At 45.2% G+C, this 19923-nt stretch overlaps 1 protein-coding gene across 1 annotated transcript in view; it reads right to left on the bottom strand.

Moving 5' to 3' along the window:
• The window catches only part of LOC126235465 (protein Wnt-1-like), a 221824-nt gene that overhangs the window by 113559 nt on the left and 88342 nt on the right, over window positions 1–19923 (bottom strand). The window contains exon 3 of the mRNA XM_049944187.1: window positions 6244–6509. Within this exon, the coding sequence (XP_049800144.1) occupies window positions 6244–6509 (266 nt within the window). The remainder of the gene's footprint in view (window positions 1–6243; window positions 6510–19923) is intronic.

The raw sequence follows: 19923 nt of genomic DNA, 5'->3' as shown, positions 1-19923 counted from the left end.
TGAGTCGTTGGGCGAGGAGTCTGTCATCATCGCAACAAAGTCGTGCTAACAGTTTCATTCCCAATGTAGTTGTGCTGTGCAGTGCACTATGCAACTAAAAATTACGTACGCTGAGGATTGATTTTTGGTGCCCTCGGCAGAAATATCAACCAAATGTGTATTAACCTGAAAATAATACTAGAAGTGCATGCATAGTGAACAAGTTCGTAGCTTTTTGAGTCATTTAATGGTCGTCCAAAGGGATCAAAATCAATGGTTACTGAGTACGTTGTTTTCCATCTGATGATATGTCTTAGTGGATAGTGAAAATGATATGAACGATATGTTGAAAATTTCGTCTGACGCATTGGATAGCGACTGACTTAAAATAAACCCCAACAAGACCAAAATAACGGTTGTAAGTAAATCGAACATACGAATAAGTGCAAACATTAAGACAGAAAATAAAATGCTGACGCAAGTAAATGACTTTTGCTACCTGGGAAGTACAATATAAGTTGACAACCGAAGTATAATTGATGCTAAAAGGAGAACTGCAGTGACTAAGCAAGCATTGTGAAATAAGAGCAATTTAGTAACAGACAGCCATCTTAATACAGAAACAAAAATTTCGTCAAAACATTTTTTTGCAGCATTTTTTAAGTTATGATTGTTATGTGAGCTCTGAAGCAGCAAGAAAATAAAGAATTACAAGCAACGTAGATTTGGATATGAAGAGGAGCCACAAAAACCTCCTGGACTGAAAGGAAATCTAACAATTACTAAAAGAAATTGAAGAGGTAATGACACTGGTTAACATAGCACAGAGAAGAACAACATTAATTGAATACTATTTCGGCGTAACAACACTATAAAAGACACTGTCGATGAAAGCTCCCCAGGAAAAAAGATCAAGATGCAGGCCAAGAACACTCACATTACATAGGTTTTCAGTAGAATGAACTGCAGTAACAACAAAACTTTACAGACAGCGAGGGACACAGAAGGCGTTGCCTTTAGGGGATCATGATGATGATGAAGATTATGGAGACGATGAAGATTATGGAGATGAAGACGACGATCCATGAATCAGTAATGAAGGGTACCCATCAAAACTGCGGTCTATTGATAATGGTCTTTAAGTAAACGGTGTTGTATGAGATCATCTAAGCATTGTTTTACGCCACGCCAATTTTGACTGTCGAAGAATAAAAGAAAAGCGGAAGCAGGGGAAGGAGTGGATTTCAGTGAGTTTAGGGAAGACGTTAATGATGGGTGTTGGTGGTGGTGGTGGTGGTGGTGGTGTTGCTGCAAGTTATTGTAGTGCAATAATTGGGCAGGGTGTTTCAAAAAGAATATGAAGGTTTTAAGGCTTTGTAGCAATTGTTCCATTCAACCTACATTGACAAATAATACATCAAATAACGAAGCAACTCAAACAGTTTTTCTTAGAAGTGTCCAATGTGACCTCCATTCGCCACACATCGAGTCAGTAGGCGAGTTCTTTCATAGCCTTGATCAGTGTTTCTGGAGCAATTGCTGAAACAGAGCTGTTTCTAAAGTCGGGTAGATCAGCTGGTAGCGGAGCCACACACACATGATCGTTTATCAACATCCGAAGGTAAAAACTACATCGCGTCGGTGTATGAAAGTGGAGATTATGCAAAGCAAGCTCTGTCATCCGGCCCCTTGCAGTCAATCCGGCGGCCGGCAACAACGTCGCTTAACCAATCGAGCACTGACCTATGCTAGTGAGAAGGCGCACCGTCTTGTTGCCAAATGAAGTTCTGTGGTTCAGCTTTTCCAATCGAGGAAAGAGCTACAGTTCTGGTGCATCAAGGTAAGGAACACAACTTACTGTTGCTTCACTGACAAAGGGGGCGGGATATGGCAACCAGATTTCCACTTCGGTGAATTGACGACTCATCACTGAAGACGACACGATGCAGAAAATCTTCATAGCCATGTATAAACATTTGGTTTGCAAAGTTGGCACGCAAATCATAGTCTGCAGGCTGTAGAGCTGGTAACAACTGCAAACGATACGGACGGAGTTGGACGCTTCTCCTTAAAAGGTCTCCACAATGACATCACTAGCACTGCTAATTGACGACTAGGCTTGGCGTTAGTGTGAAAGGCTCTCACTCGTTCAACACGTTATTCAGTCACCCATCCCTTTGCTCACAGGTATAGAAACAAAACTGTTTGAGTTGCTGTTTCATTTACGGTATTATTTATAACTGTAAGTTGAATGTAGTAAATTCTGGAAAGCCTTAAATCCTGTATAATGATTTTGAAACAGCCTGTACTTTCGCCAAGAGTGCACTAAGCCAGCAGCACGTTTTGGTGATGGTAGTGATGATGATGAAACTATTACGGGGAAGAGAACCCGGGAGACGGGGAAAAATGTGCAGCATTACCTTCTGCCGCTGCTTTTACGAGACTATTTAATACCAGCGGCAAAGAGAAATTCCGTGAAATTACCTGGTCTCGGCGATGACAGGTAGCAACGCAACAGCTTAAAGACAGGAGAGGAGGAGAAAGGACGAGCCGAAGTGCACAACAGCCGGAACGGACGCCGGCAACAAACAGGTTCTGGTGCAGCGCGGAGGCACTCGCCGCCGCATCGGCGTGAAATACGGTCGCCAAAAAACCGCCGCGCGCGCTTCGTGCTTCCGGACCGCCCGCGACCGGCGACAGCCCATCCGTGGAGTTACGCAGATGGGCGCAGTGGATCGTTACCGTCACAACTCGCCGCTAACTGCCCGACGAGGCGCCGCCAGCTCAGATTCAATTTAGGAGCCAGCGGCGCAGCATGATGTCACAGCGCTGTAAGGGCTTAGCTGTGCGCGCTTTATTTTACGGCGTGCTTTAGGTACCGCAAGCACTACGTCTAGGTGATAATAAAATAATAAATTTACTCAAAATGAAATACAAAAACACATAGAACGTAAATTTAACCGACGTGTGATCCATTTATGATTTTTGTTTTTCTGTATGTAGTCATTATAGGATCACCCCATTCCATGTCTCTCTGTTCTGTTTAATGCTGCAGCGGCTGTGTCATACAGTATGAAATATCATGAACTACGTTTCACCCTCTTGTTTTTCGAAATTACACATTATTATTATTATTATTATTATTACGTGAATTGTAGATGTGACACCTCTCTGTCACTGAATGAAATTAGAATTTTAATTTCCTTTATTGGTTCATTCGACATGCTTCTATGCTGTTATAAACGTTAACTGGCTGCGCAACAGCCCAAAATTCGTTGTTTTTTTCCATGAATTTTCTGGAAAAAGCGTTGAGTACCTCTAGAATGTCATATACAGGGTGTACGAAATGGTTCAAATGGCTCTAAGCACTATGGTACTTGACAGCTGAGGTCATCAGTCCCCTAGACTCAGAACTACTTAAAACTAACTAACCTGAGGACATCACACACATCCATGCCCGAGGCAGGATTCGAACCTCTGACCGTAGCAGCAGCGCGGTTCCGGACTGAAGCGCCTAGAACCGCTCGGCCACAAAGCCGGCAGGGTGTACGATACGAAGAAAATAGTTTCTAAGAGATTGTTTTTATCCCATATTTTCCTTAATTCGTTAGTGAATATAGAAAATGTTGGTTTTCCGATGTATTTGCACTGCTATGAGATACATATGTAGAAGCTTCACGACAGCGTCGTAAAGACTGAATTTTATCGTTCTGGTATTTATTAGTTCAAGTTGATAGAACACATACCTTGGACATGAGGCTTTTAGGCTGAGCTTTGATCACTTCCTCTTGTCGTAATAGTTATAAATTATTCTTGTGACTATTAATGTTACGCTATTAATCATAATTACATGTAATTTTTCTTTACCGTTTATAATTATTTTTGTAGGCCCCAAACTTTGAAATTACATAATAAATACAGATCTCGATTGTTTGTTGATCTTTTAATAAGCTAGTAGCGTCTTTTATCGCTGCACTGATCACTTGATCAAATCACTTCTAATATCAAGAAACCGACTTTGGAACCATCTTCCTCAAAATATCAGAAGTATCACAGTTTTCAAGCTATCCCCTCTGTTTCTGATGATATTAAACACCGTTTTAAAAGTTTTAAATTTATTATTATTATTATTATTATTGTCATTATTATTATAAAATTTATAAGGAACAGTGAAATGAAAACGAGACGTGTAGGAAAGAGTAACTGGACTGTTTATTATTTCAAAGTAGTCGCCATAACTATTTACAAATTTATGCCACCATGAGACAAGACCCTCAGTGTCTTCATGGAGGTACGTTTGCGGGTCCACTTGTTACCAAAGTTTTTTGGAGTACGCTTCAGAACTTGCGCTGGGAAGCCCTTACTCACCTTCCACACAGTTCCCACCCCCCCCCCCTTCCCCCGCCCCATTTCCATATTTTTTGGAGTGGTGAAGAAAGACATTCATGATTCCGTAGACAAAACAAAATATTTTTCCATGGAGGCACTGACCGTCTTGTTTCACAATAAGATAAATGTCCTAACAGTTACGATGATTACTTTTGAAGTAATAAACAATTCACTCGCTTTTTTTCCGACTGTTTCATTTTCGTTTGACTACCTCATATATATATATATATATATATATATATATATATATATATATATATATATATATATATATATATACCACAAGCATGCTTACAAATTGAGAGTCTTTTGCTATTATTTGTATATATAACTCCCAACCTAGTTTAAGACAGTCCCTAAAGGTCCTAATCTGGTCAGGCTAAATAAAACAGTAAATAAATAAATCAAATGAAACTATATCGTTCCAAAGACCTTTCTCAAGTCTGAAATATCTGTGATGCTTATATGCAGACTGCAGAGACGAATGAAAATTTGTTCGAAGTCCGGGATTCGAACCCATCTCTCCTGCTGACTAGGCAGATGTGCTGACCACTATGCCACCCTGGCGCAGTGCTGTTATGCAAAGCCACTGTGCCAGGACGACTTAGTGGCTAGCTCATCTGCCCGGTGAACAGGAGACCCGGGTTCGAATCCCTGGCTTAGCACAAACTTTCATTCGCAAATATCCATAATAAATAGATACATTTTAAACGATTGTCTTTGTGTCCGTGTGGATTAAGACGAGGACAGCAGTGGTGTGTTTACCACTCAGGGCACTAAGGCCAAAAATGAGACGCCTGAAATAACTGCAAGTGTATGTGTACAACTTTCAAAGTCCTTAGGCCACTTCTCTGACAACAAGTCTAGATATGGGATAGACGTCCGTCCACATACCCACAAGCGAACCTCCCCGTCGCACCCCCCTCAGATTTAGTTATAAGTTGGCACAGTGGATAGGCCTTGAAAAACTGTACACAGATCAATCGAGAAAACAGGAAGAAGTTGTGTGGAACTATGAACAAAATAAGCAAAATATACAAACTGAGTAGTCCATGCGCAAGATAGGCAACATCAAGGATAATCTGAGTGCAAGAGCGCCGTGGTCCCGTGGTTAGCGTGAGCAGCTACGGAACCAGAGGTCCTTGGTTCAAATCTTCCCTCGAGTGAAAAGTTTAATTTTTTATTTTCAGACAATTATTATTTGTCTGTCTGTCCGTCCGTCCGATGCGAGGTAACTGGTGGGTTGACAAGATATTCCTGTGATGTGACGCACATGCCGTCACCAGTGTCGTATAGAATATATTAGACGTGTTTTCCTGTGGAGGAATCGGTTGACCTGTGACCTTGCGATCAAATATTTTCGGTTCCCATTGGAGAGGCACGTCCTTTCGTCTACTAATCGCACGGTTTTGCGGTGCGGTCGCAAAACACCGACACTATACTCATTACAGTGAACAGAGACGTCAATGAACGAACGGACAGATCATAACTTTACGAAAATAAAGAAAGTAAACTTTTCACTCCAGGGAAGACTTGAACCGCGAAAATAAAGAATGTAAACTTTTCACTCGATAGCAGACTTGAACCAAGGACCTCTCGTTCCGCACATGCTCACGCTAACCACGGGACCACGGCGCTTCTGATCTAACACTATCCCTGATGTTGCTAATATTGCGCGTGGACTACTCAGTTTGTATATTTTGTTTATTTTTTCATAGTTCCACACAACTTCTTCCTGTTTTCTCGATTGATCTGTGTTCAGTTTTTCAAGGCCTATCCATTGTGCAAAGTTATAACTAAATCTGAGGGGGGTGCGATGGGGAGGTTCCCTTACCAGAAGACAGGCAACAGAAGTGAGCTCGGGCCTCTACTCACCCCTGTCGACGATCTTGCCGAAGAGGTTCTTGCCGCGGACGAAGTTTCGCGTGGAGCAGTTCCAGCGGCGGTTGCGGAACTGGTACTGGCACTCGAGGATGGCCTGCTTGGCGCCCTTGACGACGGCCATCAGCACGCCCTGGTTGTCCAGCACGAGCCGGCGCTGGCGCCGCCGCAGCGTCGCGTGGATGATGGGGTCCAGCGCCTTGGCGCGCCCCGGCGGCAGCGGCAACAGGTTCGTCGGCTCCCCGATCTTGGCGATCCCCCTGCGAACGCACAAACACACCCACTCTCATACGGGGCACGGCGAGAACTGGAAGCGATGTGGCGAGGCGAACGACGCCAGGTTTGCTCACGGCCGAAATGCCAAGGGGGAAGTCATCAGCGCCGACCTCTAGATCTGACTTTGGCGTTCACAAAACGGTGAGCGAAAGAGGGGCAATAGGGGCGCTTGTCTCCCCCTGGAACCTGTGTCACAGACTCCTTATTCAGAGAGGTCCAAAAAAATGTATCCACTGTTTAAAAGTCCATAACTTGCAAACTAATTGACGGAGTTGTCTCATTTTTGGTGAAAGTTTAGCTTAAAGTCCAACTTAAAGATATCACTGTAGGTGTTCGAAATGGTCACCATTAACATCCACACACAAACGAAGCCGCCGAACTGCTGCATGAACTACTACTGCAACATGTTCAGTTGGATATTTGCACATGAATATTGTTGTGTACATAGTTCCGCATAGTCAGCGCGTACACAACTTTCCCACTAGAGCGAGCCCCGCTAAGCACAACAGCGCAGGCGCAGCGCTCGTCTGTCTCCGCACTACGAGATGGCGCTGTCTTAGAGACGGACCAAATTCTGCTTCCGCCGATCCGCGTATTAATATGTAACGCAGCCAATGAGATCGCTGCTAACGTAGAACCTTTTCTCCTCGCGGATCACACTCGCGCAGTGATACCTGAACGCGCGAGGTATTATAAAGAGTGTACAGACCTCCGATTAGTCAGTCTGCATCAGTCTGCACTTGTCTGCACCAGTCTGTGGCAGTCTACATTTGTCTGTACCAGTCTATAGTCAAGTTTCAGTCTGCGCCTAATAAGATTATCATATGCCTGTACATAGCCATGAAGAGAAATGCATAGAAACTTCGTCAAGTATCAGAGATATGTGAGAATAAGATTAACGTACCAAGACCAAAGGAACTTCAGATTGTCAATTGTAAACAGCATCCAGAATCCAGTTACGTAAGATCTATGTTTTTAATATTTTAATAAATGTGTCTGAAAATTAATCAAGTTCTGTTTAAAGTTGGTCACCGTCAATCTGCTACTCTAAGCGTGCAAGTGGCATTTCTATCGTCTGACCTAACGGCAGAAGATAAACACGCCACGATAAGACCACGAGACATATTGCTGACACTCGCCTACTTCGCTAGAGCGACAAGTCAAATAATCTGATGGTGTGTGTACCGAAGGTCTTGCAGTACGCACACCACAAATATACGATGGATTCTCGATGTTCATCCAATGTGCGTGGCTTTTGTCGATAAACGACGTCCTTTAGTCTTCCTCACAGGTAAAAGTCGAGAGGAGTTACGTCTGGGCAACGTGGTGGATACTCCACGGCACCTCTACGGCCTATCCATCTTCCTGGTGGATTTTCGTCGAGATACGACCTAACACGATTTTGGCAGTGGGCTGGGGCACAATCTTGTTGAAAGTAAACTCTTCCGTCTCCATCCAAGTCTCGGATGGCAGGTAAAATGGATGTCTGAAGCTTCTGAAGGTACACCTCACCGGTAACTGTGCCGTCAAACAAGAATGGCCCAATCAAGCCCGGTAAGACAACCCACACCACACATTTACTCCTGGATAATTCACGGCTTTGTCTACTTGAACGTTCGGATTTTCGGCAGCCCAGTAGATGCAATTGTGGCGATTTATTGTACCATTGAGTTTGAACTGTGCCTCATCAGACCACACAATCATCTCTGCAAACTCTTCATCGTTGCGCACCATGTTAGTAAACAACTCGCAGTACTCCATTCTGCGATCTGCGTCGTCCTCGTTCATTGCGTGTAGCAATCCCGTGATGCAGCACTTCCACTTTGCTGTCTTCAAAATTCGCCGAACACTTGAGCGACTCACTCCAGTTTCAGGGGAATACTGTCTCATAGACTTCTGTGGTGAACGAGTGAATTCTTGTAACACACGACGGGAGTTAGCTGGACTTGTTACTGTTACAGGTCGTCCAGATCGTTGTTTGTGTATATCTTTAACACAGCCTTCGGCTTCAAATTTGTTTCGAATGAGACGAATCGTTAAACGTGTCGGTGGTTCTGTATGATACTCATTTCGCCATTGCCGTTGAACCTCGTTAATGTTTTCGTACTTTCATCGAATGTAAGCCTTGCGCCAGCCGTGTTTACTCGAGTAACTGGGTGCAACTAAGAACAAAACACTGACTATCTGGCGACTGTCATCTGACAAAACAAAAAAACGCAATACAACGCTTGTGTGGCGATTTCCGGAACTACAAAGTATTACACTACCAAAGATGAGACAACTCGTCAATTACTTTGCTAGTTATGGACTTTTAAACAGTGGAAACATTTTTTTGGACCCCTCTGTATTCTCACTCTTTTGTAGAAATGACTGTGATGTTACCAAACCCCAGATTTAGCAGTGCTGGATGTAAGGGGAAACATTGTAGCACTGAGAAGTACTATCTGACTAAGTTTGTTTCGTTGCCAAAAATTCACGAGAAATTACAGTTTCCTTGACGCAGCTGTGGTTCTTGCTCTATTTTTCTGTCGTGGCGGATGCGTATCTTTAGAGAATATCCCACGCTTTTTCAACACAGTGCAACAAGCAGGCTCGCTTTACTAACTGTGCAGTATATTCCACATGACTGCACAGCAACGAATCAAACAGAGGAGATGCGGAGTGAATTGCTTCAGTTCTATGTTCCACCGGCCAATTTGATGGTTGTCTTGGGAGATTCTCACACTGATCTGATCGAATTGTGGCCCTGAGGTACATTTTACCCCAAAAGCCCTTAATGTCTCTTTCTAAACTCTTTTTCTTGAAAGTTTAGTATGATAATCAGCATCAAAAAGTAGAAGTTAGGAAAGCAACGAAATATATCCATTCGCATGATCAGATTTGAAGTTCTGTAAGAAATACAAGTAGACTAAGCGTTTTTTATAGGTATATTTCCTGTCTCTTCAGTTCGAGGGTACGGGAAGTTTTTGCTGGTTACCTTTGCAATACGATTTCTTCAATGGATCCACTTTTTCTTCCCTATTTCATTTTTTTTTTAATTTTCAGTATCAACATAATATTAAAGACATGTTTTGGAAATCTTTTACAGATTTATTTGGAACTCGATGGATTCAATAACATTAAAAATAGTTTCGCTGAGGCTAGCGAAAGATGCTTAGATCAGCTCTCTAAAAACGAGGTGAGTGGATAAATGTCTAACGTTTCAGAAACAATGATTTTTATATATTTCCCGTCAAAATAAGTTTTTAGGACACAACACGTTCTCAAAAACCACGAATCATCTATAAAAAAAACGGCAATTTTCCAATCTCCCCCCTCTTGGATAAATTTTTGCAAAAGCCCTTAGATCGCGAGCTGTCGTTTAAACACTTTTGTATCACGAAGTAAACCGACGTCTGTGCCAGAAACAGCATTATCAGGTTGCTAACGATGAGGATATGGGATGCCGGTCCGTGATTGTTGCGGACATCACCTATGGGACGGCCTGTGTCTGCTGCCGAATACGCTAATCCCGTGAGGAGCTCATATGCCTATGCGAAGGAGGCGGATAGCGTGGCAAACCAGTGTATGAGACTTGCAACGCGATGCTGAGGCCAACAACAGAGCAGAAACTCCACCGGCTCATTGGCATCGCAACCTCTCGCGTGTGCCTATAGATTGCGGCAGCAGTGGACAGGTGAAGATGGAAACCGACTCCCGGTACACAATGAACAGGTCGCAGCTCATTGGGAGACACCTGCGCTCCAAGAAAATCTTGAAGTAAGAGAACGCAGCTCCTCATTAGTGTCTATGAGCAGGAACCGAGTGCACATATGGATGGCAGAAATTAAGAAGCCGGACATCGCTCCATGATAAGAGGCAGCATACGACAGCGAGATACCGTACCATGTCTCGCCAACTTTGGACATGCCGAGGGTGGGAGTAAAGTGCTGCAAGACCAACGAGCTGTAATGGGGCCCTCTCTCCTCCCGGTCAGGCAGATGTTCTGCGCGAGTGTGGCAAGTTGCAACTTGTGGGCCACCTGCTGGATAAACTTCGCAAACTGCAACATCTTTGTAAAGTAACTAACAAAGCCGGCCTGTGTGAGCGAGCGGTTCTAGGCGCTTCTGTCTGGAACCGCGCGACCGCTACGGTCGCAGGTTCGAATCCTGCCTCGGGCATGGATGTGTGTGATGTCCTTAGGGTAGTTAGGTTTAAGTAGTTCTAAGTTCTAGGGGACTGATGACCTCAGATGTTAAGTCCCATAGTGCTCAGAGCCATTTAAACCATTTAACTAACAAAGCCATTTTAGTCGCAGTGTTCTGGAAATAACCTATTTAAACAGATATACGAAAGAAAGAGAGAAAGTGCAGAATTTGGTTGGTTGATTCGGGGGATGGGACCTAACAGCGAGGTCATCGGTCGCATCGGATTGAGGAATGATGGGGAAGGAAGTCGGCTGTGTCCTTTCACAGGAACCATCCCTGCATTTGACTAAAGCGATTTAGGGAAATCACGAAAAATCTAAGTGGGGATAGCCGGATGTGCCCGTTCAGTGAATGCAATGGAAGAGCTGCACGACAACGCTTTGCTGAGGTGTTTTCAAAGTGATGGTAATAATGTCACACCACATTTGTTGCACTCCTTCGTGTAGCTTGTACGTTTTGATTACTGCATACTGCAGGCTTCTCCGCTGTTGCGAGAACACAGAAACGAGGGTGACTGCGGTATCAAGCAGACTGAATCATTACTATTGCTCTGCAACGAGCCACCAGAGATCCTGTGTCCGTTGTACCAAAATACTCAGAAGGTATCCCTGAACAACCATTGAAAGATTTTCGATAGAGTTCTGGTTCCCGCTGCGTATTTGAACCAGTGCTATTGCAGTTATAACAGATTTATTTTTGAAGATTGTTACTGCAAGATGCATTTAGCGTAATATTAGTTCAAGAATATATATTCTATGATTCGGAGGACATAAACAGATCAGCTGTATTGAGGATTGAAATACATCAACGGGGAAAGTTGATAATTTGTTCCGGACTGGGACTCCAGTCCTGATTTTTCCGTTTCTCGACAACGGTCGCCTTGACGGCCTCGGCCATCCAGTCACGTTCCATGACTGAATCAGCTCTCTAACTTTTCCACACAAATGGTTCAAATGGCTCTGAGCACTATGGGACCTAACCGCTGAGGTCATCAGTTCCCTGGAACTCAGAACTACTTAAACCTAACTAACCTAAGGACATCACACACATCCATGCCCGAGGCAGGATTCGAACCTGCGACCGTAGCGGTCGTGAGGTTCCAGACTGTAGCGCTCGGCCACTACGGCCGGCACGTCGGAAACATTTCCACATAAATCACCCGAGTACAAATGACTGCTCCGCCAATGCACTGCCCTATTACATATTGTGTAAGCGACAACACCGTCATCTGTGTATGTGCATATCGCTATCTCGTGATTTGTCACGTCAGTGTATACTTGATAGTTAGAATTTAAGTGCAATTACTCACGGAGCTCCAATGTGGGCTCTGATTATCGGATGGCAACGAAACTTTGGTAGACATGCTAATGCTTCAATGTGGAACAGATTTATGCTCAACAACAACAACAAAAAAAGTAAATAATATTCCAATTTTAGCCGCCATTGGCAAATCTGGCGCTGCACAGAACTTGTCGACGTATCCGGAGCTCATGCTGAAAAAAACTGTTTAACTCTTTCATGCCTGCATTTTTTCTGGAGGAAGGAAAATTTTCGTTTATGTGGCAATGGTCGGCCGTGGTTGCCGAGCGGTACTAGGCGCTACAGTTTGGAACCGCGCGACCGCTACGGTCGCAGGCTCGAATCCTGCCTCGGGCATGGATGTGTATGATGTCCTTAGGTTAGTTAGGTTTAAGTAGTTCTAAGTTCTAGGGGACTGATGACCACAGAAGTTAAGTCCCATAGTACTCACAGCCATTTTTTTATGTGGCAATGGGCTTGGGTGATTTTTTAATGATTTTATATGCAAGACTTAGACAAAAGTACCCATTTTCAAAACATACTTTGTGCACTTGGCTTCATTTTGTGGACTAAAGTAACTAATTACGAAATACAAACAAACACCGCCCGAATAAGCCTTGAAGTCCCAACGGTACTGACCGGCCGCCGTGTCATCCTCGACTTTTCGGCGTCACCGGAGGCGGATACGGGGGGATGTTCAAATGGTTCAAATGGCTCTGAGCACTATGGGACTCAACTGCTGAGGTCATTAGTCCCCTAGAACTTAGAACTAGTTAAACCTAACTAACGTAAGGACATCACAAACATCCATGCGCGAGGCAGGATTCGAACCTGCGACCGTAGCGGTCTCGCGGTTCCAGACTGCAGCGCCTTTAACCGCACGGCCACTTCGGTGATGTGATCAGCACACCGCTCTCCCGGCTGTTGTCACTTTTTGTCACCGGTGCGGCTACTCATCAAGTAGCTCCTCAATTGACCTCACACGGGCTGAGTGCACCCCACTTGTCAACAGCACTCTGCAGGCCCGGACGGTGACCCACCCAAGTGCTAGCCAAGTTCGACAGAGCTTAACTTTCGCGATCTGACAGAACCCAAAGTTACCACTGCGACAAGGCCATTGGCAATTACAAAATATTCTCTACTGTAATGAACTGTAAAATGATAATTCAATAATTACCAATGAAAAAAACAATATGCAATTATATGGTGGAACATAGCGAACAACCACATCTGTGTATTGTGGATGTCACAAGCTGCTGCGTACTGGTACATTTATACATTTACTTGCTGATATTGTCATAATGATGCGCAACAGTTGGCAGCAATTATGCGTGGTGGAAGTCTGGACATTTACAATTTTGTATCTCAGGTTTCATTGGGATAAAATACTTTTGTTGCAGCTAAGACACAGTAAAAGTTAATGTACACAATTGTAGGCAGACGGTCTGAATGGGTTAAGCTGCAGTTAACAATAAAATCAGCGTTACGCCTTTCTCACTCGTTTGACGTCTTCTGCCCACGTCCAGTTCCTAATTCAATGCGTAAGGAAACATGCGTCTTTCATGCATTTATAAGGCCAGATTTGCACCTGCTGGCCAAAATTGGAAAAAGATTTTTTTAAACTTTAATAGGTCCCGCATTAATGCGCTAGAATATCTGCCAAGTTTCGCTGCCACACATGTGCTAAGGTCTGATCAGGGTAGCTCCAGAAAATAGTCGGTAGTTGCCAATCGGAAGGTGGAACGAGTATAATATATTTGAGTAGGAGGATCTTTGATGGTTGAGAGAGCTGGGCGCGCGTAGTAAAAAACCGGAGAGTCGCAGGTAGGTGCCCGGAGGAAGCAGACGTGTGCAGACAGCGTAAAGGTAAGGCCGCTGCCCCTGAATAACCTTTAGCACGTAAATGAGAGAAGATAAATAATCATTTCAAATTTGATTTTGTTAGACAATTTCCCAGAGTTAGGATTTGTAAGTCCAAGGTTTGACGCAGTAAGAGTTTTGTAAAAAATTTTGTAAGAGTCATTCGTGCTACGAGAATGATTGAATTAGTAGGTTTTGTGTATGACTTAAAAATTTAACAATGTATATACTGAGATCAACATTGTGTTTAAATCTAACAGCCTGAATCATAATCCACATCCTTTGCTTGTGTTGAATATAAAAATGAGTAGTAAACTTAAGATACCCGCCAATGAAAGAACCAAGTAAACATCAGAGCCAAAAGTTAATTTTCCAGTACCATCTTAATCAAATAGGGGTAATGCAGGAGTTGGTTTAATAATGAATAAAAAAAATAGGAGTGCAGGTAAGCTACTACAAACAGCATGTCGAATTAAGTCGGGTGATGCTGAGGGAATTAGGTTAGGAAATGAGACACTTAAAGTAGTAAAGGAGTTTTGCTATTTGGGGAGCAAAATAACTGATGATGGTCTAGGTAGAGAGGATATAAAATGTAGACTGGCATTTGGCAAGGAAAGCGTTTCTGAAGAAGAGAAATTTGTTAACATCGAGTACAGATTTAAGTGTCAGGAAGTTGTTTCTGAAAGTATTTGTATGGAGTGTAGCCATGTATGGAAGTGAAATGTGGACGATAAGTAGTTTAGACAAGAAGAGAATAGAAGCTTTCGAAATGTGGTGCTACAGAAGAGTGCTGAAGATTAGATGGGTAGATCACATAACTAATGAGGAGGTATTGTTGTTGTTGGTTTCGGGGAAGGAGACCAGACAGCGTGGTCATCGGTCTGAGGAGGTATTGAATAGAATTGGGGAGAAGAGGAGTTTGTGGCACAGCTTGACAAGAAGAAGGGACCGGTTGGTAGGGCACGTTCTGAGGCATCAGGGGATCACAAATTTAGCATTGGAGCGCAGTGTGGAGGGTAAAAATCGTAGAGGAAAACCAAGAGATGAATACACTAAGCAGATTCAGAAGGATGTAGGTTGCAGTAAGTACTCGGAGATGAAGAAGCTTGCACAGGATAGAGCAGCATGGAGAGCTGCACAAAACCAAAAACGGAAGACAACAACAACAACATACTGAGGTCAACATTGTGTTTAAATCTAACAGCCTGAATCATAATCCACATCCTTTGCTTGTGTTGAATATGAAAATAGTAAACTAAAGTTACCGAGCAATGAAAGAACCAAGTAAACATCAGGGCCAAAAGTTAATTTTCCAGTACCATCTTAATGCCAGTGCACAAACGGCATTATTGTCTTAGACTTGATTGCTGAGTCAAATACATGTTGCACTTCTGGCAAAATGGAGGAGTGCACGAAACAAGTTCACAGACGCAGGTGGATGCAGGTTTGCTGAATAATTGAAACTTCCTGGCAGATTAAAACTGTGTGCCGGACCGAGACTCGAACTCGGGACCTATCCCTTTCGCGGACAAGCGCTCTACCGACTGAGCTACCGAAGCACGACTCACGCCCCGTCCTCACAAGTTTAATTCCGCCAGTACCTCGTCTCCTACCTTCCAAGCTTTACAGAAGATCTCCTGCGAACCTTGCAGAACTAGCACTCCTGAAAGAAAGGCTATTGCGGAGACATGGCTTAGCCACAGCCTGGGGGATGTTTCCAGAATGAGATATTCACTCTGCAGCGGAGTGTGCGCTGATATGAAACTTTCTGGCAGATTAAAACTGTGTGCAAGACCGAGACTCGAACTCGGGACCTTTGCCTTTCGCGGGCAATATCCTTTCTTTCAGGAGTGCTAGTTCTGCAAGGTTCGCAGGAGAGCTTCTGTAAAGTTTGGAAGGTAGGAGACGAGGTGCTGGTGGAAGTGAAGCTGTGAGGATGGGGCGTGAGACGTGCTTGGGTAGCTCAGTCGGTAGAGCGCTTGCCCGCGAAAGGCAAATTTCCCGAGTTCGAGTCTCGGTCCGGCACACAGTTTTAATCTGCCAGGAAGTTTCATATCAGCGCACACTCCGCTGTAGAGTGAAAATTTCATTCTGCTGAATAATTAATTTAGAACAACTTTATCACTGATACTTTCACAGAATAAAAGGATACAATTTTGGTTGGATACTTTCAACACAATTATTACAGCCCGCACAGGACGCAGCTGCGCTCTAGTTATACAAATCTGCCACTAACGTCTCATCTACTGGACGTTAACGTCCCATCTTTCTTCCAGTTTTCCCTCACGACGAACACTCGCTGTCGCCGCTGCGACACCGGCTGCTGCAGCCGTGACAGCGACGAATCTGAGCGTCCCACGAGTTGACAGGGTTCCGGCGAACGCCTATCAGGCATTTCTGCGAGTGTGTCGCGCGGCGCGATGGCCGTCATATTTCGAGCTGGCGAGACAAGGGAGGCCGGGTGCCCCGCGGTGGCCCCCGCTGGCTCAGAACGGCAGGAATTTCCCTGGGCCGCGCTCGCCTCGCCGCGCCTCGCCTTCCCTTCCCTCCGCGGCGCCCACCGGCCGGAGGCCGTGACAAAGCCGGCCCGTGACGGCCAAATGTCGCCCTCCGGCCGTGGCTTTTTGCCGGCGCGCGCCGCGCTGTCCGTCAGCCGGTGACGGATGCGGCGCTGCCGTCGCCGGCCCCCGGCCCCCGCCGGCTTTTTGCGGAGCCCGCGGCCGTCATTACTCGCGGTCCTCCGCGGCGACACGTGTTTCGTGCGCGGCCGTCCCGCGGGCCCCAGGCGCGCCCACCTAATTGCTCATTGTGCGGCGTCGACGCTGCGGCGACGGGCCGGGCCCTGCCAGTGCGCCATTTTAATTGTCTGCGGCGCCGGCGCCGTAACTCACCACGGGCACCGCGGCGTGTAATTGGCGAAATAAGAGCGTGCCGTGGCACGGCGCAACTGCCGGCGATCGCGAGAATGCGCCCCAGCTATGCGGCAGCGACGCCACCGGCCAACTGACTCCCGTTTCGGTAAAAAGCCGATCCGGCACCGCTCCCGCTTCCAGGAATTCCAGTAGCTCCACTCGACCTAATTAGCAATCCTTATACCGGGCTGCCATAACGAGATATGACACTGCAGTCAAGTACAGTGAGGTAACGGCCAGACACTTTGGCTTCTACTTATACAGGGTGTTAGAAAAAGGTACGGCCAAACTTTCAGGAAACATTCCTCACACACAAATAAAGAAAAGATGTTATGTGGACATGTGTCTGGAAACGCTTAATTTCCATGTTAGAGCTCATTTTAGTTTCGTCAGTATGTACTGTACTTCCTCGATTCACCACCATGATTTCATACGGGATAGTCTACCTGTGCTGCTAGAACATGTGCCTTTACAAGTTCGACACACCATGTGGTTCATACACGATGGAGCTCCTGCACATTTCAGTCGAAGTCTCAACAACAGATTCGGCGACCGATGGATTGGTAGAGGCGGACCAATTCCATGGCATCCACGCTCTCCTGACCTCAACCCTCTTGACTTTCATTTATGGGGGCATTTGAAAGCTCTTGTCTACGCAACCCCGGTACCAAATGTAGAGACTCTTCGTGCTCGTATTGTGGACGGCTGTGATACAATACGCCATTCTCCAGGGCTGCATCAGCGCATCAGGGATTCCATGCGACGGAGGGTGGATGCATGTATCCTCGCTAACGGAGGACATTTTGAACATTTCCTGTAACAAAGTGTTTGAAGTCACGCTGGTACATTCTGTTGCTGTGTGTTTCCATTCCCTGATTAATGTGATTTGAAGAGAAGTAGTAAAATGAGCTCTAACATGGAAAGTAAGCGTTTCCGGACACATGTCCACATAAAATATTTTCTTTGTGTGTGAGGAATGTTTCCTGAAAGTTTGGCCGTACCTTTTTGTAACACCTTGTCTTACCCGCTCATTTGCTGGCTTCTACCTTCGGGCTCCTCGCCAGGCGTTGAAGGACCAACCTCCGTCTACCGGCCGCCGTGCCATCCTCTGTCTTGCGGCGTCATGCGGGTCGATTTGGAACTGCATGCCATTTTGCGCACTTCCCAGACTGTGAAGCCGCTGCTGCTCGGTCAAGTTGCTTCTCAGTTCGCATCATGAGCCTCGTTGTACCCCGTACCAGCCCTCCCAGCAGGGAAAATTCCTTCGCAGTACCGAGAATCGAACCCGGACCCTCAGCATGGCAGCCATCTTCGCTGACCACTCAGTTAATGGCTTCTCCCTCTAGTGTAGGCAAAACAGAACTGAAACTTTCTGGCAGATTAAAACTGTGTGCCGGACCGAGACTCGAACTTGGGACCTTTGCCTTTCGTGGGCAAGTGCTCTACCAACTGACCTACCCAAGCACAACTCACGCCCCGTCCTCACAGCTTTACTTCTGCCAGTATCTCGTCTCCTACCTTACAAACTTTACAGAAGTTCTCCTGCGAACCTTTCTTTCAGGAGTGTTAATATTGCAAGGTTCATTCTGTCGCTCTTCACCTGATTTACTTCAGACTCTGAGGACCGTGAAGTTGCTATAGTCACGAACACGCATATTTTTTCCTCTGTTGACCACTCCACCATAGCTTTGCGCGGCTTTCTCGCCTGTTTCACTGAAAACGGAACAACGGACATTTATCAACAGGCGTGCAAGTTCTCCGTCTGCTTCCCGGTACACCAGCATGTGGTCAACCACCCACTCACTGTCACTTATCTTAAGGCAGCTGGACGCCGCGCCCCATTACTGCTTTCTAAGAACTTGAGCCGCCCTAAGCTGTCTTCGCCGCTCCCCAGCCGGCCACAGTCACTCGAATACTTCCCTGGGATAAACTAGACTCCAGTAAATCGATGCGTTTCCACGAAGTTTTCATTTCGTGTGAATTACTTTAAAACCATCACCCGACATTAATTATTCCAATACGTCCATACTATACCCTCTACAAGATGCATTGTGCGTTGTCAGTCATTTTTGTTCAGACCTACTGTTCGCTCAACGTGAGTTAGGTGATCTTTAATGACTTCATATAAGGGGCATATTTCTTACCATCTTACACTGAACTGAAGTAGGAAGAAAACCAATCTTCTGTTTTTGTATAATATTCGAAGATCAGTTCCAAACCAGCATTACTCCGTTAAATCTCTAGGTAGGCGGTCTCTGCCCATACACGGTAATACTAATTCACTGTTCTGTTTCTACTGAAGACTAACGACTGTATCTCTCGGCCATTGTTTGTATCTCACTTGACGACTTGAAGACACGGAGAACGTTCTGCAGGAACTCCTACCAAGACACGGACTGAATTACGACTTGCAATGACAACTTCTGATAGTGTATGGTTACTTAAGCGCGTGTGTCTTTCCAGTGGCGCTGCTGGTTCAGGGGGCGTAATTCTCACGGGCAGCATGGTTGGTTTGTGCGGAGTAACGTTCCTGCTGCTCATGCACGTCCACGATACTTCTGGAACCAACTACCGCCAACTCTTCTTGTGTAGTATCACAGCACATCAGACCAAGTATGCAACAACGACATGGATGCATGTAGCTGGAGACTGCACTGTACAAAACGCATGAAATGAGCAGCAAGGATGTCCAATGTCTCACACGTTGTCTGTGTTTTAGCGTAAGAGTTACGTGACTGATAGAAAATTACTGAATGTGGCTACCGCAGAAAAGCGATTTGACAATAAAGACATAAAACCAAGATACCAATTTGTAAATGATATTAACTAACGAATACGTACCCCATCAGTCCAGAAAGACTCCAGCCTGGATAATTAACAAATAGAGAAAAAATTAGGTAGTGTTTTTAAAGTTTTAGATGTTGTAAGGTATACAGCGCCGCCACCACTCCCCCCCCCCCCTCCCCCCCGTATGAAACTATCGGAAAAGATCTTCTTTGAGCTGTTGTTTAGCACGGGCGTCACATAGGCTTGAACGTCGGTTATGTAGTCAAAGAGTTCACCCCAGCAGTGATTTTCTACACTTTCTCGTTGTTTTTTTTTTCTAGGTTCGCATTGATAATACGAAATCTCGCCACTCC

This window comes from Schistocerca nitens, chromosome 2 (assembly GCF_023898315.1).
Source record: "Schistocerca nitens isolate TAMUIC-IGC-003100 chromosome 2, iqSchNite1.1, whole genome shotgun sequence".
Classification (NCBI taxonomy): Eukaryota; Metazoa; Arthropoda; class Insecta; order Orthoptera; family Acrididae; genus Schistocerca; species Schistocerca nitens.
Note: the sequence above shows the minus strand (reverse complement) of the source record. Positions and strands in the feature narration are given on the sequence as shown.